The following is a 25,637-nucleotide window of genomic DNA, read 5'->3' as shown; positions in this document are numbered from 1 at the left end:
GGGATGTACATTATCACAAGACATATGCAAGATGGTAGTGGTGGTGATTGTTTTAAGAGGAAGTACAACTAGGCAACCATCCTCTATATAACACTAATCAGAGGGAAAAATGGAAGGGACACTTCGAAAAATGAAGATATCGGCTAAAGGAAGACAAGGGCCACGAAGGGCGTGAAAATGAAAGACTCCCTAGCCCTCGCAAACCTAATAGCGTTGGGGTCGGAAAAGAACAAGAGTTGACCAAGGTAGGTCGGATAGGATAGATTAAAGTGAGGAGCGTGGCACAAGTAAGTGGAAGTAATGCCAGGACTCGGCTGAGGGCCCCGTGGTCGCCAACCCACGCTCCAAAGTTCAGAGCCCCTGAGGCCCATTTTAGTCACCTCTTACGATAGGCAGAGGTTACCGTGGGTGTTATTCTATCGCCCCCTCCCACAGGGGTTCATATACAAGAATCAATCAACATCAAACCATGTTGCTCAACCCATATCCCCTATACCTCCCTCTCGATGCGAACTGTGTACGTGTATGCTTTATCTTCAGAACGTGTTGTGATTTATTGTGAAGAAGTATGTCAGTGGCAATGCCCAAAGAAAAATCGTCTGAAGTCCTCCTGGCTGAAGCAGTGGATCAAAGGGGATCTCAAATTCACTACGGATGGAAGGGTACTCTTCTGCCAAGCTTGCTATAAGGAGGTAACTTGTTTGTTCGTCTTATCCTTTTTGTGACTGCGAACTCCATTTCATTGTAGCATTTATAGGTCTATTAATTTATGTATTGTGGCAAGACGTTTTGTTGCAATGCTGTATTAGTCGTGAACTTTCAATAATTTATATTACTTAATGTAAATAATAATTTAATTACTGAACGAGGAGTGGTCTCTTGTAACAGAATGGATTAAAAAAAAAAAATTGAACTGTGATTCATTTCCTGTAAAAATAGAGATTTATAACTGAAATTAAACTTGTTTTTTGTTTTGTTAATTGTGAATAACTTTCACCAATGCTATGTATAGGCTCTAGATCTATTACGCTTCCATTAAGCCTTCGCGAAACATAGGTTGCAGATGCAATGTGGCATGGCTAGGATGTCACAGAGGCTAGACATGCAACATGGCACAGCTCAGATGATGTCACAGCATGTTTTACAAGGCTGCCAAGACCATCTTTACAAGACCAAGCCAGTGAAAAGAACGTTGGTCTGGATTGGTGAGGTCTAGTTAGTAACCAACTGGAGGCAAGCAAAGAGAGCCTGGGGGTGCATAAGCTCCCAGGTTAGGGCCACACAGCAGCCAACAAGCCTCTAAAATCCCCTAGAGTCTTGCTAAATTGTGACAAAAAGTAAGGTTATGGGCGCATGCCACGATAATTTCAAATTACGTCGTTTTCTAATTTTTAACTAGGGTAGTAGCCTTGTGGGCACACATGATGCAAGATCTATTGCAGACAACAGAAAATAGTCTTCATGACATCTGACACGGCTGACAAAATCTGGCAAATAGAAAAAAATAAAATGTTCACAAATCTGAGATTTACAGTGCCTCCGTTTTAATTCTTCTATATAATTAAGAATACTGCTAGTGGCAGTGCTCCAAGGTAGTTCAAGAAAAGAAAAAGAAATGCTGGCAAAAATTCACCGAATCTCTGCAAGAAGATACAACTGGAAGCAAAAAGATCTTATTCCAGTGGGTTAAAAAGAAGAAAAACCCAGGTGAAGGTGCTAACTTCATTAAAAATGAACAGAAGGAAGTGATAACACATAAGCAGGATATATAGCAGAGGTGGGGAAAATAATTTGAACAGCTTTACAACGTACAAAATACCCCGGTACAAGAAAAAAAATCACAGAACGTAATTCAGTGCAGATGGAAGATAAAAGGAAAACGAGGTGTCCATGAGAGAGATCGAGTGGGCCGCTAAAAGAATGAAACGAGCCAAGGCAGCTGGAAATGATGAGGCCACCATAGAAATGATAATAGCAGCAGGAGTAGTTGGTCTACAGTGGTTGTATAGACTCTTCAGAGTGATATGGAGAGAAGAGACTGTTCCAAAAGAATGGATGAAAGGGGTCATTATACCAATTTTCAAGAAAGGAGACAAAACAATGTGAAAATTAGAGGAGTGACACTGATACCTCATACAGCTAAGATCCTGGAAAGAATCTTGGATCAACAAATAAGAGACAGAGTAGAGGGAAAATTGGCAGAACACCAGTATGGGTTCAGAAGAGGCAGGTCCACATTTGACCCAATATTTACATTGCATCAAACGATGGAAAGGACCTGGTAGTGACGTTTCTAGATATTGAAAACGCATACAACAGTGTACCAAGGAATTTAGTATGGAAAACATTGACAGAGGCACAGACTGGAAATGAAACAATACAGATGGTAATACCAAAGTGGGTCAAACTGAATGGTTCAGAGTTGAGACAGGCTTAAGACAGGGAAGTGTATTGTCTCCCTTACTCTTCATTATCATGGATAGAATTCTACATAATATCAAGAAGATGATGGGCAAGCAAGTAGAGTCTATGCCCTTTGCTGATGACATTGTAGTTTTGGGAGATAATGAAGAGGAAGTACAGACACAAGTTGATTTATGCAATGAGGAGATAAAAAATTTTGGAATGAAAATTAGTACTGCAAAAATTAAGACTTTGATCATGACAAGAGGTAACAGATAAAAATAAGAAATGAAACTCTTGAAATAGTGAAAAAATTTTAATATTTGGGCAGCGTGATATCACAAGATGGAAATTTGGATGAAGAAATTGATTTAAGAATCCAGCAGTCTGCAAGTTTCTACCAGTGTGCGCGAGAGACATTGTATGGAACAAAGATGTGCCAATGAAGTGCAAGAAGGTTTTATACTCATCCTATTATAAACCTATACTGACCTATGCTTCAGCAGCCTGGACGTTAACTAAGCGGAACCAAAGTAAGGTACAAACAGCTGAAATGAGCTTCTGGAGGAGCATACAGGGAAAGACAAGACGAGATAGAATACGAAATGAGGAAATAAGGAGAATCGTGGGAGTGTGTAAACTTCATTATCATTATCTAAAGGCTTCGCCTTGTCGCTGCAACCATTGATCTCTTCTCTCTGCGATCCTTTTCATCTCTCCATAACCTTGGCATCCCATCATCTCAACTACCTCTTCAATGATCTTCCTCCGTGGTTTCCCCTCTGCCTTTCTTTCCCATCACCTTGCCTTCGAACAAGTTCTTTATGAAGTTATTATGTCGGAGAATGTGACCGAAAAGTGACGCTTTTCTCCTTTTTATCGTTGTTATTAAATGTCTCTGGGTGTTTATTTCTCTAAGCACTGCTTCATTAGTTTTCTTCTCAATCCAGCTAGTTCTTGTCATCTTCCTCCACAGCCACATTTCCACTGCCTCTAGTCGTTTCACGTCCTCCTTCAAGAGAGTCCATCCTTCACAGCCATGTAGCAGCACACTCCAAATGAATGTTTGGACAAAATTTCTTTTGTTCAGTATTTAAGGATTTATTAGTTAAGAGCTGCTTCTTCTCCTCAAAGGCTTTCTTACACAGGGAAATCCTTTTTATTTCCACACTGCATCTGATGTCATCGGTAATAACTGATCCGAAGTAGCAGAACTTGTGGACGTTTTAATAAAATATTTCCAATTCTGAGCTGTGCCTCTGGCTTCATTTTAGATTTGCTTACAACCATAACATTCGTTTTATTTACATTAATGTTAAGTTGGAAATCTTTTAAGATGGATGTTAATTTTGTTGAGCATGATCTGCATGTTCTTCTCATTGTCAGACAGAAGTGCAATATCGTCGGCAAATCTAATACAGTGCACAGTTGTTCCATTTATTTCAATGCCAAGTGTTATGGATTTAAAAATTTTCATGGCCTCTTCAGTGTACAGATTAAATAGATTGATATAGCAAAGCTAAAATGGTTTGGACACATGCTGAGAATGCCAGGAGAGAGAATAAAGTACTAGAAGAGGAATGGTGGAAAGATCGAGTAAGGTGGAGGGCTTTGGTACACTACCCTACCCAGAGAGAATCTGGAAAAGGGAATGGATGAAGAAGCTATTTATTTAGGTCGTAGTAAAATAAGAAATAGTAGATTTATCAGAACAATGCATGTCGTCACGTAGGCCTATTTCGGGAGAAGAAATTGAGGAACCTTTGGATCCTTTACAGATGTAAGCGACTAATTTTAGTGAAGGTGATGATTATGATGTTTCTGGGTCTTCAGATAGCGTGCCATGATGGAATGATGGAGTCGTGCCATTGGATAATGGACTTACAACAGCTCCTACAATGTCAAAGAGTGATAGTGACAGTGCTAATGAAAATGACAGTGAATTAGATGATTCTTGGACTGAATGCATATTCCTTGAAAGTAATATTGTCCATTCCCACCAATTCTATGAAATCTCAGGCCCAAAACATGTACCTCAACTTGATGCTCCACCCATAGAATATTTCAACAAAAGTTGTTACAGTCTTCATGCAGAACTTAAACCATCTCAAAGATAGCCTTTGACGACTACGGCAGCGTGTAGAGCCAGGCTGAATACTCAGCTGTGACTGACTGATCAGGCTAAAGGGGGCCCTCCTTACATTCGGTTTGGGGGCTTCTACGTCATCATATACCGTGATCCCTTGAAGCTGGTTATCCCATGAATCCCTCGACGGATTTACTTGAGATTCACGCTTTGCGACGTTTATGTGATTCCCTTAAAAATGGCATGTCGCTCAAGTCGCTACCATAATTATTAGAGGAGTTTTAAAATTTTCTTAATCGAATGTTCGTGAAGGTGTGACGCTTGAATCCAGAACATACCAGGTCAGGCCAGCTACACTTGGCGGGTCAGGCGGGTGATCTATCTTGTCCCTGCAGCTACGTCGCACACACAGCTGTCCTCGACTCGCTCGCTCGTTCCACCGAGTGTAAACAAACCAGGCTTGTTCGGAATGTTACGCGTGATGATTAAATGCAATTAACTATCAAAAAATACGCATGTACAGGTCGTAACCAGTACAATACCATGTGTTTGTTGACAATTTCTTTATGTCAGTGCCTTTAGTGAAGGATGTGTATAAAAAGGGGACATTCATAACCGGAACTGTACGACAAAACAGAAAAGGATTGTCTCAGTATTTGAAACAAAAGTTTGGTGTTGGGGATAGAAAATACTTCAAGTCAGGGCCTGCGTTAGCTATGGGCTATAGGGAAAAGAAGAGTCATAGGAATCCTGTTCCAATGACTAGTGAAGGTAGGCTGCGGATAAAACTTTCCCAACTAAACGTCATATTCAGCAAAAAGAAATTACAAAACCAGAAGTGGCGTGTAATTATAATAAACACAGGGGGTGGGGGAAATTGCTACTAGTGATATTATGATGTACACATACCCTGATGAGAGGAAAACTGTAATGGTGGTGATTATTGTTTTAAGAAGAAGTACAACTAGGCAACCATCCTCTATATAACACTAATCAGAGGGAAAAAATGGAAGGGATCCGAGACTTTGAAAAATGAAGATATCAGCCAAAGGAAGACAAGGGCTACGAAGGGCGTGAAAATGAAAGACGCCCTAGCCCTCACAAACCTAACAGCATCGGGGTCGGAAAAGAACAAGAGTTGACCAAGAGAAGTCGAATAGGATAGATGAAAGTGAGGAGCCTGGCACAAGTAAGTGGAAGCAATGCCAAGACTCAGCTCAGGTCCCCGTGGTCGCCAACCCGCGCTCAAAAGTTCAGAGCCCCTGGGGCCCCTTTTAGTCACCTCTTACGACAGGCAGGGATACCGTGTTATTCTACCGCCCCCACCCACAGGTGGAAAGAAAATTGTAAAATATTGGAAGAAGATAACTTTCAACATTATTGCAAGGATGGTGTTAAATAGTTACATTCTATATAAGGAAAATTTTGGACGAGCTCGACACCCCATGTCAAGACTGGCTTATACAGTGTCAATCATTGAGACTTTAGGAAGCGAGTGGCTTGGAGATGTAAATGGAAGTACCGGTACTTCTACAAAAGTGCAAAAACTTCCTGGAAGAAAAAAAAAAAAAAAGTAACCTTTGCGTGTGTAGTACCAAATCAAAAAAGCATAGATCAAGAACAGTGTGTTGCAAATGTAGCAAAGGTCTGCATCCAGACTGTGGTCGAAAACGTAAGTGCAATATGATAACATGAAATTTATCCTAAAGTTCTGGTGAAGGATTTTGTAATAAATTAGGCTGTTTACATTCATTTTATTACGGATATTAATTGATTTTGTATGTTCTTATCTTCTGAACTGTTCTGTAGTAACAAATACTGCTACTAGGCACAGTTCTCTCACATGATCACTATTACTCACCTAAATTCATAAAATATCCAATTGTTGACAGGTTACACTGTTGGCGTCTTTCTCTCCACGCTCCAAGCTTTAGGAAATTAATTCATAAATTGGAAAGTAGGCCTACTTTAACAATATAAATTAGTATATATGATCCCTGATAAGATTTGAGATTTATTATCTTCACTTAGTCACTTTGGATTTACTGTAGCCTACAATGTGCTGAATCATTTCATACTACTTTTTACCTTTTTTAAAATAACAAAATAATTATATTTTTGCACACAGTATTTATGATTTTTTAAAAAATGCCAGTCACATGTTTATATTCCTTGGAGTATATCAAGCTCACATACCAAATTTTACCTCCATATCCTTTAAACTGAGAAGTTTATTAATTTTTGTATACAGTGATGCAAAATCTATTGAAACATGCTTGGCATTCTATGCATATGACTACCTATTATGGGTCAGCACCCAGAGGGTTAAGTATTGATAAGGTGCAATTCTCAGACTATAGTCACTAGCTGGACCTAACCAATCAATAGCAATGGTGTTGTCATGAGATGCTAGAAGCCAGTGGGTCCATTATGGCTAGTCCACACCAAAGTTAATAAACAATGTTAACAAAACAAAGTGTTACTGAAAACATTTTTCAACAGAGTTAATAAACTTGTGTTAACAAACTTCAACATTAAGGTGACCGTACACTTGAGAGTAAATACTGGCGAGAACCTCTCGATAGCAGTTACTCGCCAATGGACACAGTGCCAAGAGCAACTAACGGAAATTCGCTTGTAACTCTCCGAGAGCTAACTTGTCTCAACATCTTCGCTAGTCGACACGTACTCCCCAGCCCTCTCGGAGATTAGGTCTCCAGATACGAACTGTGTTCGAATTGTGGCGAAGCTATCAAGAGCTAGGTTCTATTTTCAATTTCAAGACGAGTAAAAATTGGTTACTGGAGGAAACAAAACCGTTAACTGAAATGTATAAATGTCGAGAAATTTTGTGCCGTAGCTCAGGCGGCAGCGCGCCGGCCTCTTACAGCTGGGTTCCGTGCTTCAAATCCCGGTCACTCCATGTGAGATTTGTGCTGGACAAAGTGGAGGTGGGACAGGTTTTACTCTGAGTACTCCGGTTTTCCCTGTCATATTTCATTCCAGCAACACTCTCCAATATCATTTCATCTGTCATTCATTAATCATTGCCCCAGAGGAGTGCGACAGGCTTCAGCAGCTGGCACAATTCCTATCCTCGCCGCTAGGTGGGGAATTCATTCATTCATTCCATCCCTGACCCGGTCAAATGACTGGAAACAGGCTGTGGATTTTAGAGGAAATAGGAGTGAAGTTTTCGTGTTCCGGAGCTGAATTTCAAAGGAAACTTCACAACTTAAGGAATCTGGTAACTTAAGTCCGTTTAATAAAGGTGAATTAAGAGTAAAATGTTAGTTTATATTTTATTACAATAACATCAATTTGAATGGAAATAAATATATTGTAATGACTGTAGCCTGGTTATTATTATAATAACAGGTATATAATATAATACACATATACAATATTTAATCACTAATATGCTCCTCTATATTGTTTAAGGTATCTGAAGAATTGAAAAAAATAATAAACAGAAAAATCGGTAGTGGGACAGATGACCAATTTCCAAATAGATTCTTTTACAGAGAATAATCACAGCTGTTGCGACTTGTCAGTAGTAGTGTGATAACATTTCGACTACTCTCCACTCTCTACAGGTGCACAAGTGGAGAGGGTGCGACGAGGACTCGTGAAAACTATCTTGGCGAGGGACTCTCCGGGTACTCTCGATAGTTATTTGGGCCTAAATTAACTCTCAAATGGACAACAACCTGAGAGTGGATATCGAAAGTTACTCTCCAAGTCAATCTCAAATGGAAACCCACCCTTAGGTTCACACTACATCATAAATGCTGCTTGTCAGGTTACAATGCATAGGGTCAGGAAGAAGAAAAAAGGCATAAAATTTGACAAAGAAAAATACTGAAAAGGCATTTAGAATTATGTTTTGAGAACACATGTCAGAACTTTTAATTCATGATGCAGCAGGCTCTCAAAATTTTCTTCAGAATGCCCCGACTATGACTTTCAGTTGTCGACAGCAATTGGACCACAAATTGCAAGAAATGATAGATTATCTAATGACTAATCTAATGACAGGCTATTTTTTTAAAAAAATATGTATAACTTTCAGATTCCTAGCGACTAGTGACTATACGTTTGTCTAGAGTATCAAAACAAACAATTGTGCCTGAGGTGTTTGAAGTTTTAAACAATCTCAAGGAATTGGTAACGGTACGAAATAAAAATAAAAATCTTCATTTAATCTTGTTAGGATAGTATTATTTTGATGATATACAAGTAATTATGAAAGGTTAGGTTATTCAGTGAGAAGTGAAGCTGGAAATGAAACTACATTAGAACACAGTTAAAAGAATATCATACAGAATTAAAAATACTGTATATTAAAACTTTTAAAAGAAATAAAGCATCGTATTCCGCGCTACGAATTTGAGTGCTCGAATTGGGTCCTTGCGCATGTACGAACGGAAATGTTACCGAAAACACGAGAAGTTAATGAGAAGTTTCATTCTCGGAAGTTGAAGTTATTGTTTATCAAAATGAAGTTATTTTGTTTACCAACATGCTCGAAAAGTTTACGAACACGCTATTTTGCTAATTAACAGTAAAAAAAATGTTGAAGACATTGGTGGTTTAGTGTTTAGTAACAAAGTTAATGAAAACATATTGGTGTGGACGCACCTTTACGCTCCCATACTCACTTCGCTTGCGCACCACGTTGGCAAGCCTGCTGAGTGTTTTGTGTCGTCATATGAGCCGCGCCATGTTGGATCTCTAACCTAACTTTCGCCCGCAGAGTACGGAAGCTTTACCGAAAATTCAGATATAACCCCGCAGTGAAGTTAGGTTATGTAACTCAAGTGACTATATCTGTAGCACATGAACACTGCAAAACAGCCCATTTCCTCGAAGCATAATAAATACGTTAATGGTACAGAGTTCAAGAAATTATCTTACCTGAGCATTGTAGACCATATGAACGCCCTGGAAGATGATATTTTTTGCATGGTCACCGAGGAACTCCAAAATATGTTCCACTTGTGCTTCGTAAGGAAGTCCGCGTAAGCGTATGCAATCTTTACGAGTACCAGACGTAATTATATGTTGCGGAAGTAGTGGTACTTGCGGAATTTGTGCTATCAGTGGTTGCTGCTGCTCGTAAGTCTTCGGATCCATTGATCGATTCAAGACCTATGAAGAAAAGTCCAAAATGTTCAGTATTCTTACCCTGTAGTTCAAAAAATACTGCACAGTAAAAAAACATATTATTCGTTTACCTAAACCAACAATAACAAGCATACTTATGTTTTTACTGGTTCGTCCGAACCACCTGTTCTCCCACCATGTGTGACACAATCAACAGGTGGACGAAGGCATCCTGCTATTTACTGACAATATCATAAATTTTAAGGCTGGTACCTTACTGTAACTTCACTTAAGAATAACAACCGAAACTCCTTACCACGGAGAACTGAACAAGAATGATCAATAAAAACCAGAATTCTTTGACACAATGTTGCCATCTTCCCTTTTTGAATAGCACGGATATTGCGAATAAAAAAATAAACTAGCTGGTCGCGGAGTTATTTTATAATTAATGACTGCGTTCTACCCATTACTACAAAAAGTTGACGTAATAATGCCAACAAAGTATGCAAAAATAGCCAAGATTATTCGTCAGAAGAACAGAAGTGATTGATCCAATAGGCCTATCCTCCATAAAGAAAGTAATTAGTTAATTTTGAAGATTGATTTCCTTCTGCAGGTCTCAGCACTATCTAACGCTATAACACCATTTTTACATCTACACAGGCTAGGTCTATCATAATTACTTTCTGCCTCAGAATGGAATTTACGCTTGTAAAACGATGACAGAAGTACAGTAAACGGAACACTGTGATCATCGATCCAGAAATACAGTATCTATAACTGGGTCTTGGAACAGCACAAGACAATGGACTTTTAAATAAGGTGTCATTTTGATTTAAAAGAAGGAAGCTTGCGGCGAAGTGCCTTGGATCAGCTGTTTCACAGTCTTGAGGGTCAGTTGGCACTTCATACATCACGAACACCTTGATCGATCCCAACGTTGCCAGATCTAATTAATATTGCGGGGAATGGGAGATTTTTATAAAATTTACCATTTCTACGTAATTCTCCGTTTATTTTAAGAGGATTACATTTTTAGTAATCATACGTACATATACACTTTAACCTGTTACAATCAGCAATACAATACAGTAAAATGAGTCTGTAATAGTTCTGCACGCCATCGCGGAACATGCATAAGCCTACTATTACAGCAGGCATAAGAGCCTGCGACTACCACGCGTGATGGGGGAGACATTGCTACCATTACTTAGGATGGTTGCACCCTTCGTGTATAGCCTTACATGGAGGCGAGTACAGAGCAGGTAATGCGCGAAACGCGTGCCAGTTGAACATCTCAGGGCAAAACTCAGGCACTCAGGCATTACCTGAGATCGATCGAAACTGAAGTACCGGTAGTACTAGTAGTAGTTCTTCCCCTAATGACGAGTTGACACTCATTGGAGCCCTATCTATAGTCTGTCGTTGAGAAGCTACTCAGAACTTTCCAACCACTCATTCAATGCGCTGCGTTAAATATGACTTGTGTCAGACTTCATAAAAACGACCGTTTCCCAATTCACACAGACTAAGATGAAATCTAATGTAGTCGATGGTACAAATACCCAGTCCCCGAACCAGAGCAAATAACGAATGAAAGTTACAATCCTAACCCGACCGGGAAACGAACCTGGTACCCCAGTACGCTAACCAGTTAGGCACGAAACCCGAAGGTCTAATGGTGGAAACCCTCATTTGGCCTACCAAGCGACCGCTGCACAGCCCAAGGGCCTATAGATTAAGGGATGACATGGTCAGAGCAACAAATTTCCTTGGTTGTTATTCTTAGTTTTCTACGCAGGAGCCACTTTAGATAGCTTCTCAACTGTGGACCTCAAACCAAGCCCTCCAGGTACAAGGCAGGCTTGTTATACTTTGGGAAACACCACTACTCTCCAGCGGCAGCCCCATGTCTATTAACGGCTTATAGAATTTACTACGTCTACTGCACTCTACACAAAGAAAGTGGTTTGGGTACTTCTCCACACCGAACAAGGATCACACAGAAACTCAGCAGGGTGCAGTATGTGTGCCTGCTGGCTTCCAGGATCTAAGGCAGTCACGTTTTGCTCCCAATATACCTCAAAATTGCTGGGCCGGGCATATTCGGTCACGGAGGATCGAAACGGGAACTCCTTGCGAGAGTCCGCAACATCATCCACTCAGCAGTTCGCACTTAACCTCAGATACGCCACACTAAGACCAACAAGCCTCATAACGAGAAACAATGCCCCTTGGCCACCCTTGTAAAGCCAAAAGCACAAAGGTCGATAGCAAGAGCTGTGCATGGTATTCTTGCAGTGTTGCACAACTCCCAATAATTTTGCACTTGATTTGTTGTCTTTTCTTCTAATTTTTTTTTACTTTAACAAACTTAACATATACTCTAAAATATGTTAAAATCAAGCATCCTTGGTAGTTCGATGCACTAATGCTTCATAATGGACCGATAAACTTTGCTAGCTTTTAATCAAACTCACGGGGTTTGCAACTCCCACGCGGACAGCGCAGAGCAATGTGGTTTCAGTAGGGACAACTCGGGTAGCGCGCTCGCCAGTATCGCTCTTGGGTGTTGCAGGAGACCAGCAAGCCCCCTAACGAGAAACAATTACAATGTCCCCAATAGATTGCACCCCTCTGCTTTCTCTCCTCTCCTTTTCCACGCCACTAGGGTACGCCATACCACAATATTACCAACATTGCTATTTCATCGACAACAATAATCATACTTTGAAAAGAATAAAAACATTCTTAAGGAGCTCCACGACCCAGGAAAGATTGTCGGCCTTGGCAATACTACTTCTGGTGATGCAGACTTCAAACAACAGGTGACTGACAAGTATGCATGAATGAAAAACAGGAGGGCAAAATTTTCAATTCAAGTGAGGTAAGAATAACTGTAGTTATACTGTCTAATTTGCCTCTTATTTCCCGTGTTTGAATAATTTCAGTTTTAATACGAATGCAGTTCATTACTTAAATGATTTCTGTAAGCATCCCATACATAAATGCAAAACTGAAAATGTTTGTGCAACATCCAGCTTCAGATTCCACCAGCCGTCACTGGCTGATAGTTCTTTGTGTAAGTCTGATATTGTACCAAACCACCACATAATAAAATAGTCAAGCAACAGGCAAGGTAAATCCATTTTAAAAACATGTATGCATCAGGTACTGCATCAATCTTTCATACAGAGAGGTAAATAAATAGGTTGTGCCAAGCCATCGGCCTCAGTACGAGGAAACACTGAAAATGGCACAGAAATAGGAAATGAATTGATAATAAATAATGCTGTGTCCAACCTGTGTGTCTGTGAGGCTGCTTAAGACAACACACACACACTCAGCCCAGTAGTTACGGTTATAATCCCCAACCCTTCCGAGTATGGCCAGACTATGAATTGATGAAATGGAAGTACATGTACATTGAGAACAAATTCTGGAAGACCTGTAAGAGGTGTCACCATTAACCAGAGGCAGAGCTTCGAGGATCAAATGCAAGGAGTGTGTGGGATTCAATTAAATGTTCGTATTTTCTTCAAATATCCTCGTAAAATAAACTGAAACAGAACTGAAGTTTTTGTTAAGATATGGATGTTTACTACCCTGATTCAGTCGGTGTATGGGCCCTGTCATTTGCTCCTCAACTACAGTGAAGCAAAAGCGAATACACACACACAATGCCTAAACCACAAGATTTCTAAGCAGATGGTACGTGGAGCAATATTTACAAACAACAGTGACACTTCCCTGAATACTTCCAGTTAGAGAGGCGCAAATGATGTGCACTGATACTGCTCAGATTGTTTTGGATGCTATCCGTGGGAATCCTCACACGAGTACCCAGGCAACAGACAAGATTTCGAAGCTCGAGTTCATTTCTTTGCATGGATACTGAGGCAGGTGGTAAGTGGTAAATGATCGCACTACAAGTAATAAATTTCATATTGGTTCCGTACCAACTTGCAGACTCCTTTTATTATGAGGACCACACAGTCAATAATAATAATAATAATAATAATAATAATAATAATAATAATAATAATAATAATAATAATAATAATAATAATAATAATAATAATAATAATAATAACAACAACAACAACAACAACGTCGAAATTGACGAGCAGACAGCCAGATGGCATTAAATAGAAATGTCCGCACACAGTAGCCGAGGCCATACCATTATTATTATTATTATTATTATTATTATTATTATTTCAAATCAAATCAAAATCTCTTTATTTGCAAATGAGGTGTCTACCTCGGTGGCAAATGGTACACTAAAATACATTATTGTCAAGCACTAAATATTAAATTAATAAGAGAAGAAAATTTTCCTATAATACAATATTATACAATTTACGCTAACAATTTTTTCTATTAAACACACAGCTCATCCTAATAAATTTATATTGTTTACAAAATTCTACTTATATCTTCTGTACTACTTACAAATATAGTCAACTGATATACAGTATGTGGAATTACTTCAAATGATTCTATACAACTGGTATAAGATTAAACTTTACATTGCATTTATTTTTTTATTGTTCAATTCGAATAGCGTAAACACCAATAGTAGGTTCAGTAAGTCAGGAGTATACAAACTGTCGTGCCAAGATTGCGGGAAAAAATATGTCGGACAGTCGGGTAGAAGTGTGGTGGTACGGTATAAAGAGCATGTCAATGCACGAAAACATTCTAGATACTCTGTGAACACATGCATGAAAGCAACCATCATTTCACAAATATTGAACGTGATATGACTTTATTACATTCATTAACCAAAGGCAAACAAATGAATGCCCTAGAGAAATTAGAAATATACAAATTGCAAAAATTTGATAATGAGAACAGCCTAAATGAACACATTGCAGAAGACAATCAGTTGTTTAAATTGGTAACCCAATACCCTCTTAAGAGGCCAAATGATGTCAAGCGTGTAAGGGGGGAAGTATGACTGTTGTATCAGGGGCGGTTCCTTCCACCCCTCTTTCCATTCACCACGCAACCTAATGTAATTCCGTTACCAATTGCCATACAACATCAGGTGCCTTCACATCTATCTAACACATGCATGCCACACGTAATATTTACATCATCACACTGGTAAGGTTTAATATTTTTACCCCATTGTATTCTCAGTTGTTCATGTCGGAGCACTTTTTGTTAATTTCTATTTCATTTCCTTTTTATAGACCATTTTAACCTATTTTCAACCTGGCTGCATAATACATCTATCAACTGAAGACAATGGCAGGACTCCAAGATTTAACACAACTTCATTTATTCTTGTACAAATCCAATTGAACTACGCAAGATAGTATTACAATTCCTAGGACACCGTAAATTCACATCATTATACGACGTTGTGTCCAATATTTTAATTTAAATAGACATCATTTTAACACCCATTAACGGTGGATATCAGCAGGACTTCAAGTTTTTAATGCAATTTCATTCATTCCTAACTTAACTTTTTTGAACTACGCAAGGCAACTTCAAGGACACTGAATTCATATCATCACAAGACATTGTGTTTAATTAGACATTACTATAAGTGTGTTTTTAATTTGTACTTGACAAAATGGGATTTTAATTCTATGTTTGTACTATCCAAATTTTTAAGTGTTACATTGTAATACTCATTGTTTTGAATTTTTAATGGGGGCCCCCCTATTTTAGTCAGGTCTTATTGTATACTGAATTTTAATCTACTAGCTGAGGAAGAGAATGCATAATATTCTCGAAACATGTACTAGATGTTAAGGTGAAAGGTAAATTAATAAACAGTATTGACTAGGCGGACCATCTTCCAACATATTTACCCTTATGAATGCGTCATTGCATGTCATCTGCAGCTATAACATATTGGATTCAGCAAGAGAATTCAACTTAGCCTCTTTCACTCCAACTCTGGCACGTTACCTACAAGAGGTGTCCCTGTGAAGCCGAGCAATCCAGTGGAAGGTCGGGTAACCAATCCCAGCAGGAAATTGGGTCGGCGAGCCGATCAGTGCTGGGGGCTCCAAAGCTCACAACCTTGGCAGTACCTTGGTCGGTGTAAAATATCACCGGACCCCATCTACAGTTTTTCAACTGTGAAAACCATGGAGAAAAATTCAGCAGAAGCAACTATCCCAAGTGGTAACTAATCTACCGTCGTTTCACATGACGCATGCAGTCCTTCGGATTCTGGGGAGCCTGCACCGACATGCTTGGAGGTATTGGAGACTCCTACAAACAAGATCAGACACAAACGCCGCAATTTCTTCGCAACGCTCAACGTGAACTCCCTTCTGAAAGTTGGTAAATTGAAACAATTGATTGACACCCTGCAACATCATCAAATACTGATCACAGCAATTCAAACAACAAGGTTCTTAGATGAAGAAACCTTTGAATCCCAAGGGTATAGGATCTTCAAGGGTGAAGTCAGGAAACTTGTAATAAAGGCTATCCCTCACCTAGGTACAGGATTTGTGGTCAGCAAGAAGATTTTAGAGTCTGTTACCAACTTCACATCCCCCAACAGTCAAATCTCGATCCTTTCTTTTCGAAGCACAAATCTACACCATGGTGAACGTCCATGCACCCATTAATCAAGCTAGCAGGACAGACCTACAAGGAACAGAAATCATCCGGGAAGAGCTTGAAGATATTCTCTCCAAGACACCCAAAGAACACACCATCATCCTTCTCGGAGAATTCAATGCTCAGCTCGGAAAAGAAAAGAAGTTCAAGAGTATTGTTGGACTCTACCTGGCCCACAGGAGGACAAACCACAATGGAGAAAGGCTGGTAGAGCTGTGCAAGGCGTTCAACCCAGTTATGATGTCAACTGCTTTCAAACGCCTTCCTCAGAAACAGAAAACCTGGGCATCCCCATCTTGGCGAATTCCAAATTGACCACGTTGCTATTTCTCGTAAATCTCAGAGAGAAATCCAGAATGTTCAAGCCTTATGAAGCACGAATCTTTACTCTGATCACGATCTCTCAAAGATAAAAATGAAGCTTATTCCAAGATCCACCGAGAGATTTCAGGGAAGAAAGATCACCAGGTTTGATGTGGAAAAATTAAGGACTCAAGAAGAATTCAGTCAGAAACTTGAATCACTTGAGCCACAGAATTGGGAACAACTCAAAGAAGCCATAGATGAAATAGCAAAAGAAACCATCCCACTGACAAAATCGAGGAAGCATCCTTGGTGGACCAATGTATGCGATGATGCCATAAACCAAAGGCGACTTGCCTGGCTGCGATGGAACAAATGGAAGAACAAAGAAAACAGAGGTTCCTGATCGTGGGAAAGCAGGCTGACAAAACCATACACAGGGTAAAACGAGCATTCCACAAAAATCATTTGGCACAGATAGACCACGATTTCAAAAAGAACAACACTCGCGACTTCTACAAGACCTGTTGTTTATAAGTTTCATTTCCGTATTGATAGATATTACTTTATAAAAACAATATAAATATAAGTCACCACCTTATCAATACAAAATTTATTCACATTCAGCTAGTAAATATGGTCAAGACTAGTTTCGACCCCTAGGGGGTCATCTTCAGTTGACATGCATAAAAGATGTATTTTACAAAAACATCACATGTAATGATTAAAACTTAAATTAAATTGAACTGATCATAAATGTTGGTATGTATGTCTTGGTACATTTGGGCTATTGCATGTGTCAATTCTAAGTTTTCCAGTATACAGTGTCAGGGTAATTAGTTAGCTAATATACATCATCCATGAAATTACATGCTATTTTTCATGTTATCAATATCCAATTTGGGTTGTACAATGTGGTATACATACATTTGTGTAAATTAATAGTAGTAAGTTCAGTAATATACATTGAAAGTTGGTTCTTAAATTACATTAATAGGTTGTTGATCAGTATTCAATGAGAAAGAAACTACTATACTGAGCAAGGGACCAAAACATAACTGGAAAAACAATTCAGTTTTTGAAAACATTGCTACTATTATTACTGAAACGGAAGATGCTCTAAACAAAATACCTCAAGAAAAACAAAATGAAATTAGATATGAAATTTAAAAAAACCCTACCACAATATATCAATAAAATCACCCAAAAACCTCAGAATCAAGATACCACAAACCAAATACAAATTAAGGTACTCAAAAATAAAATCCAGCAAAATAACCTACTAGTAAAAAAGGCAGACAAAGAAAACACTACAGTCATTATGGATAAAGAGGAATATATAACAAAAACAAAAACCTGCTTTCAAGATGAAACTTTTCAAATTAAGACTAAAGATCCTACTAACAGTATCCAAAAGAACTTAAAAACTCTCCTAAAAAACATCAATTTTCTCTTGAACGAACAGGAAACTACAAAATTAATCACCATGAATCCAGGGATACCTACAGCTAAAGCTTACCCTAAAATCCATAAAGACAACATTCCTATGAGACCCATAATAAACTACAGGCCAAGCCCTATCTATAAATTATCCAAATACATACAAAAATTCCTCAAAAAACATTATGTTTTTCAAGCAAATAAAACCATAAAAAACTCAATAGAATTTTGCAGTATTACTAAGAATATAAGAATAGAACATTTCTACAAGCTAGCAACATATGATATAACAAACATGTATCCTAATATACCCACACAAAAAACTATTACTATCATAAAATCCAATCTTTATAACCACAGTAAGCTAAGCAAATTGGAAATAGATGAATTTATAAAACTATTACAATTTGCTATCAATAACAATTATTTCAAGTTCCATGACACTATCTATCAACAGAAAGGATTACCCATGGGATCACCAATATCAGGCATAATAGCTGATATATATATGGACTATTTAGAACACCAAGAAATCAAAAAAATAGGAAATATCATCTATTGGTGCAGGTTTGTCGATGATGCATTCATAATCATGGACAATAGACATACTAATGAAAACATAATCTTAGAACAACTAAATAAAATAGATCCCCGTATTAAATTTACCATGGACACTGAATATAACAACACCATAAACTACTTGGATATATCCATAACCAGACATAACAACCACCTAACATACAACATATATAGAAAACCTACCCATACATCAAATACAATAAAGATAGACTCCACCCACCCACATACTCACAAGAGAGCTGCATACTATAGTATGATTCACAGAGCATATAACATTCCACTTTCAAAGGAAAATCTAAATAAAGAATTAAATACAATCCACGAAATAGCAAAACAAAACGGATATAAAAGAGAAATGATAAATCGAATCATCAACAAAGTCAAAAACCAACCGAAAACCAAGCTAACCAGAATCACCAAAGATAAAAAAGAATATGCACTGTTTACTTATAACAATAACCATATACATCCCATAACAAATATCTTCAAAAAACAAGGCCTAAAAATAGCATACAAAACTACACGCAATAACACCAACATACTATACAATTCCAAATCAGTTAATAACATAAATAAATACAATCACTCAGGAGTCTATCGCCTCAAATGTAACGACTGCCGAGCCAGCTATGTAGGGCTTACTGGTAGAAGTTTTTTAATACGATATAATGAACACGTAAACACCGTCAAACACAGACACTTCTCAGCTATGGGTCAGCACACTGACGATCAAAAACACAATTTCACGGACATTAATAATGACATGCAAATCCTCGATATGAATCCAAAAAGTCCCTTGCTCAGTATAGTAGAAGAATTTTACATAAACTTAGACAAACACGTCAATCCGAACTCCAACTTAAATGAAAGCATAGACAGAAACAATATTCTTTTTCATGCAGTAATTCCCTTACTAAAAGATCTCTACCTCAAAAGAATTAGTAAACAAAAATTCATATGTTCAAATCAACCGCCCCAAGACCTCCTCCCCTCCAACCCCACTCCCGTTACTAACACTCCACCCATTCCCCCAAACCTCCCCTCTACCGTCGCCAACTACAATCTCAGAGCAACACGGATCAGATCTCAACAGGCAGCTACAAAGAACGCACGGTTCCAACACCTAACGTAAGTGAAACGACATACGATTTACTATTATACTTTCATACCACACCATTCTCACACTCATTATTTCTATTTCCAGATACTTTGTTTCCACAACATATATGCTTCTACGATAAATCAACATGCACCCTACCAGGACGCATAACATTCAACGCGTTCTTACAAATGTCATCAACTCAACACATTACGGCACATGAAAAGAAGAACATGCTCCATTAATATATTCAAGACTCTTAATAGCTTTAACAACAGTAGCTGCCTAAAATATCTCCAGACATACAACCAAATATCACCTGAAATGCAAGCGGATTATACAAATACTTACCTAACCGCACTTTTTATATATAAATATATTTTTACGGACCCATTTTATCGGAACATTATAACCAATCTAATACTGTTGTGAAAACTTCGTTAACCCCATTTTATCCCAAACAATGTATATGTAGCACCACATATCAATAATATTAATGCAATGTATTTTTTAACCAGGCATATATATACCACTGTTTTACTTATGTGTCCAATTTAACAAGATTATCTAATGCCTATACTAAGCAAGACAAATAGTTTTTAAAAAAAGTTTAAACCCTATTCCAAGACATAAATAAGAATAATAGGCTTTATAAACTGACACTTTAGCATTTAAGATATATGCCAACAAGGTATTGCATACTAATATTTTAATCACAAGTGTCCAAACCAATAATTCTACATTTTCATATGACTGATCAACAACCTATTAATGTAATTTAAGAACCAACTTTCAATGTATATTACTGAACTTACTACTATTAATTTACACAAATGTATGTATACCACATTGTACAACCCAAATTGGATATTGATAACATGAAAAATAGCATGTAATTTCATGGATGATGTATATTAGCTAACTAATTACCCTGACACTGTATACTGGAAAACTTAGAATTGACACATGCAATAGCCCAAATGTACCAAGACATACATACCAACATTTATGATCAGTTCAATTTAATTTAAGTTTTAAACATTACATGTGATGTTTTTGTAAAATATATCTTTTATGCATGTCAACTGAAGATGACCCCCTAGGGGTCGAAACTAGTCTTGACCATATTTACTAGCTGAATGTGAATAAATTTTGTATTGATAAGGTGGTGACTTATATTTATATTGTTTTTATAAAGTTCTACAAGACCTTCAAGCAAAATCTCAGTAAATACACTCCATCCAGTCTTCACTTTAGGGATTCCGATGGGAAAGTTGCTTACATTGCTTACAGTGACAAAGACAACTGTAAGATCCCGGCAAAATACTTTGAGTCTCTCCTCAACTGTGAGGCTCTAACATCAACATTTTCCTGTCAAGAAAATATGCCCATTAATTCAGACTCAAGTCCACCAACCAGAGAAGAAATCAGGCAGATCATTCAATCACTTAAGAACAATAAAGCACCAGATGAGGATTCAATAGTTGCTGAGCTTTGGAAGTATGCAGGCGATAAAGCAGTTGACAAGCTTACGGATATCATCCGGGAGGTTTGAAAAACAGAAACTGCCAAGTGACTGGACACCGGCCCTGATTCAGCCCCTGCACAAGAAAGGTGACAAAGCGGATGTAAACAACTATCGTGGCATATCACTCCTCTTGATAACATACAAGATTCTCGCGAAAGCACTTCAAATGAGAGCTGAAGCACAGCTAGATCAGCAACTAGGAGAATACGAAGGAGAGTTTAGGAAAGGGCGATCTTGTGTTGAGCAAATCATGAATATAAAATCAATTCTATCGTACATGAAACTGAGAAGTAAGAAATCCGTAGTGACTTCGTTGACTTCAAGAAGGCTTACGACTCGCTGGATCAAAGTACCCTGATCCAGATTCTAAAAGAAGAATTGGGTTTAGATAATAAGAAAAGAACAATCGTTCAGAAAGTCCTGTTGGACACTACCTCCAAAGAGAAATTCATGAAAGAGATTCTGAGTCCATTGAAATACGGACAGGGCTACGTCAGGGAGATGGGCCCTCACCTCTACTGTTCAACTGTGTTCTCGAGAAAATATTTGTGAGTGGCATAAAGAAATGTGTAAGAAAGGTGTAGAGAATGGGCTCAGGCTAGATTGTAAGAACAAGGACCTGACAATCGACTGTTTAGCCTTTGCAGATGACCTTGCAATTCTCTCTACTTCCCTTGACACGGCCACACAACAAATCAGTCAACTACAGATGCAACCAGCAAAGGCAGGGCTTCAGACTTCGTTTGAGAAAACGAAGTTAATAACGTACGTCAGGTCAGCAAGCATCCAGAGAACTTAAGGTGAACAAAGGAAGAATAAAGAAGGCAGAGAAATTCAAATACCTGGGTGAGTGTATAGAGCCCAATATTCGTGAAAAGGAAGCTTCTGTGTCAAGGATCAACAAAATGGAAAGTGTCCTCGGACACTCTCAGCACTAAAAGCCATACGCCATTTCATTTCAAAATGGAAATGGCTTACCATCTAACCAAAGACACCTACAATAAACAATCAGTGTCCTTCAAGGCTAAACTCAGGCACTACTGTACCGTTATTGGACCGGAGGCACTATATGCATCAGAATGCCTTGCGATGAACAAGAACAACTGGAAGCCAAAGAGAGGAAGATATTAAAGATCTTGGGCCCAGTCAAAGAACAAGGAGAGTATAGAAGACAACACAACGATGAACTGTAAAAGGACACCATACGCAAAAGGAGAATCTCTTTCTATGGCCACTTGACACGAATGAGCTCGGGACGACTGTCCAATCGAATCTGTGCCTACTTTGTGGCAAAGAAAACCAAAGGGATCTGGTTTACAGAGGTGGAAAAAGACCTACAAGAACTGGGGATCTCACATGAGGACATCTTGGAACGTGACTGTTTGAAGAAGAAACTTAGGGGAAGTACAGAGTTTTCAGCCAAAACCCAAAATGAAACCGACAAGAAGTGTTCCGAAGAATGGAGGGATGTTTACCGAAGAAGAATGCGGGAACACTGGGTGAACATGAAAGATAGCAGTTGAAATGACGTGGTCCATAGAAGACCGAAGCGATAATAATAATAATAATAATAATAATAATAATAATAATAATAATAATAATAATAATAATAATAATAATAATAAATTGTCCAATTCAAATAAAAATTGAACATTCACAAAAACATGTTTGTATAGAACATGTTTTGATCCATTATGTTCAGTAACACATTATTAATAATAAAGTGTACAAATAATTTTACTTCTATCAAAAATATGTTAAAAGCAAAACAACATGTTTAAAAAATGAATATGAAAATTCATGTCTTTATATTTCTGTTAATAAACACTGTTTTCTTATTTGCATGTAGAATAATGAAATTGAGAATAAAATGTTCCTTTTTTTATAAAAATTTAAAATAACTGGAACACCATGAGAAATATTTTTAAAAATTTACATTATACACTAATATCATCTTGTTCAGAAATGTATTGAAGTTGTATTAAAATAATGATGGCAGTGAAATCTGAATCTGAAGATTTCAAAAAAAAAAAAAAAAAAAAGTAATGCAGTAACCATCTTATTTTGTTATGTTTTTTCCTTCTTCTTCTTCTTCTTCTTGCGTTCCGGCCTTCTAATGACCACGTTACAATTTCAATTGTTCCTCTTTAGTTGTTCTTTCCTTTTCTTCCAGTATTCTTTCATTGTTTCACTGTGTTTCTTTTTCCTGTCTTCAGTCCACTTTGTGCCTGTTTTCTTTTCCTTCCTCCCTTGGAATCCTTCCATTTGTAAGACTTTCTTCCTAAAAATCTATCTTTCCAATAATTCTTCTTCTCGTATGTTGTTCCTTTCCAGGTCTTTCTTGACTTCTTGAATCCAGGTGGTAGTTGATTTCTTTTCCCAAACGTACTTGAAGATTCGTTTAGTTAGTCTATTGTCATCCATTCTGTAAATGTGTTTTATTTATACAAAATCATTTTTAAGGAATATATCCGACTATTGTCAGAGCTTTCAATAAACAAGAACACTCATAACATCAACCCTTATCCCTAGAGAGCGAAAACACAATGTTTCTAATCTGGGAGGACTAGCGATGAGAGGGTCAGCATTATCACCGTAATAGGCACAAAATTCACATTTCAGTCAGGTTGTCCTAAATGTCCTACTAACATACATGTAAGTGCTTCTCAGTTTCATTTTTCACTGTGGGAGTTTTATTTATTCATGTGCAATTCACTTCAAGTGTTAGAATGCCAGTAAAGCTGTCCATTGAAGGAAAATTATTTCACAATTCGGCAAGGATAAATTTATTACATTTATTTATCATATAGCTTTCAGTGCTAGGACACATTAGACTCGGCTGGTGCAGGTCCATGGGCGACCGACACGCCTGGATGTGGAACCTGGTGTCGACCCATAGACTCCAACTCCACATGAACACCGCGGAGAGGTGCTTCCCTGCCAGCAAACATTCTGATACAGTAGTGAACCTTTTTGCCCCACCAATGGGACTCGAACTGGCTAACCACGATGTCAGACCAAGCGTGCTTTTTTTCTATGGATGACCAGTTCGTGAACCATGGGCAACGGCTGAGTGGCCTAGTAAGTGGTCCTGAGAGTCGGGATACCAGTTGCTATGGAATTGGAGCGGGCACCTCGGACATATTCCGAGTCCTGGCCCTCCTTGTGCTCAGGCGGCTAGAACTATACAATCCACCGGTGGTCCATAACCCGTTAGAGGAGAGATCCTCACTTGGACTACATGCAAGTAGGGTAGCATACTGCTTCACGAATTTACCGAGCTCAGAATATCTTAAGCAAGCCTCGGACCTATGGGAGTAACGGAGTCCCACTCTCATTTGACAGGCAAGGGACTCCAAGGGTGATTGGTAAATGTGGGGAAGATATGGAAGCTAATGGGAATGGGAAGCGTTTGCTGGACTTCTGTGCTAGTATGGGTTTAGCTGTTACGAATACATTCTTCAAGCATAAGGCTATTCACTGCTACACATGGGAGGCTAGGGGTACCAGATCTATAATAGACTATATTACGTGTACGAGATGCCATACGAGTAACACGCGTGAGTTTAAGCTCGTGGAATTTAAGTGTTTTGGCAGGTGTAAACAATTGCGACAGTGCTGTAATTTGCCACAGTGCATCTATTTGTATCGTGGAATCAAGTACTATCAACAATTAGTTCGTTCTTTGTTCGAGTGCCGTGCAATTAGTGTAATAGTGAAATGGCGCCAGGAACGAAGAAGAATCAACAGCAGGCCGAGTGCAGGAGTGCCAACCCAACAGAAGACACCGTGAAGAAAATAATAGAAGAGACACTTCAGTCTAAGGTATTCGTGGAATTAATTGTGAGTACCATAGTGGACAAAATTACGGAGTGTGTGTTAAAGAGACTAGAGGAATCTGTTCAGTTCAATATAAATGCATGTGAGGACCTAAAGAATCAGATTGCCAAGAGTGACAAGGAACTCGCAGAACTTAAAGCGGAAGTGAAGTCAAATTATGATAATTTGGAACAATATCAGCGTAGAAATAACCTCCGCATATTTGGCATTCCCGAAGAGTCGAATGAGGACACGGACAATTTAGTATTAAATGTTGCACGTGACATTGGTGCCGACATAAAATTGACTGATATTGACAGGAGCCACAGAGTCGGGCTTAAAATTGGTAATAAACCCCGGCCTATTATCGTGAAGATGACAAGTTATCGCAGCAGGAAGGAGATATTCGCAAAGAAAAGGCATTTAAAAGGATCTTGTGTCACGATCCGGGAGGACCTTACGTCTGCCAGACTGACGGTTCTGAAGGCGGCTATCTCCAAGTTCGGCGTCAGAAATGTCTGGACCAGTGATGGAGTTATCCTGTCTAAGACCGCTGATGGCAGCATGCACCGCGCTACGCAGATGAGTGACATTCCATGAGCTTACTCATATCTAACCTGTGTTTAGTTTACTAACCCATAAGTTGGTAACCCTTTGTATTAAATTTTGTTTCC

The 25,637-nt window shown here is 38.4% G+C and overlaps 1 protein-coding gene across 2 annotated transcripts in view; it reads right to left on the bottom strand.

The window, feature by feature from the left end:
* fus (fusilli) overlaps positions 1–25,637 on the bottom strand; it is a 465,574-nt gene that overhangs the window by 52,957 nt on the left and 386,980 nt on the right. For both annotated transcript variants that reach the window (XM_067149673.2, XM_067149674.2), the window contains exon 10: positions 9,407–9,640. In XM_067149673.2, coding sequence (XP_067005774.1) covers positions 9,407–9,640 — 234 coding nt within the window. The remainder of the gene's footprint in view (positions 1–9,406; positions 9,641–25,637) is intronic.

This window comes from Anabrus simplex, chromosome 6, assembly GCF_040414725.1.
Source record: "Anabrus simplex isolate iqAnaSimp1 chromosome 6, ASM4041472v1, whole genome shotgun sequence".
NCBI lineage: Eukaryota > Metazoa > Arthropoda > Insecta > Orthoptera > Tettigoniidae > Anabrus > Anabrus simplex.
This window is presented reverse-complemented; position numbering and strand designations above follow the sequence as displayed.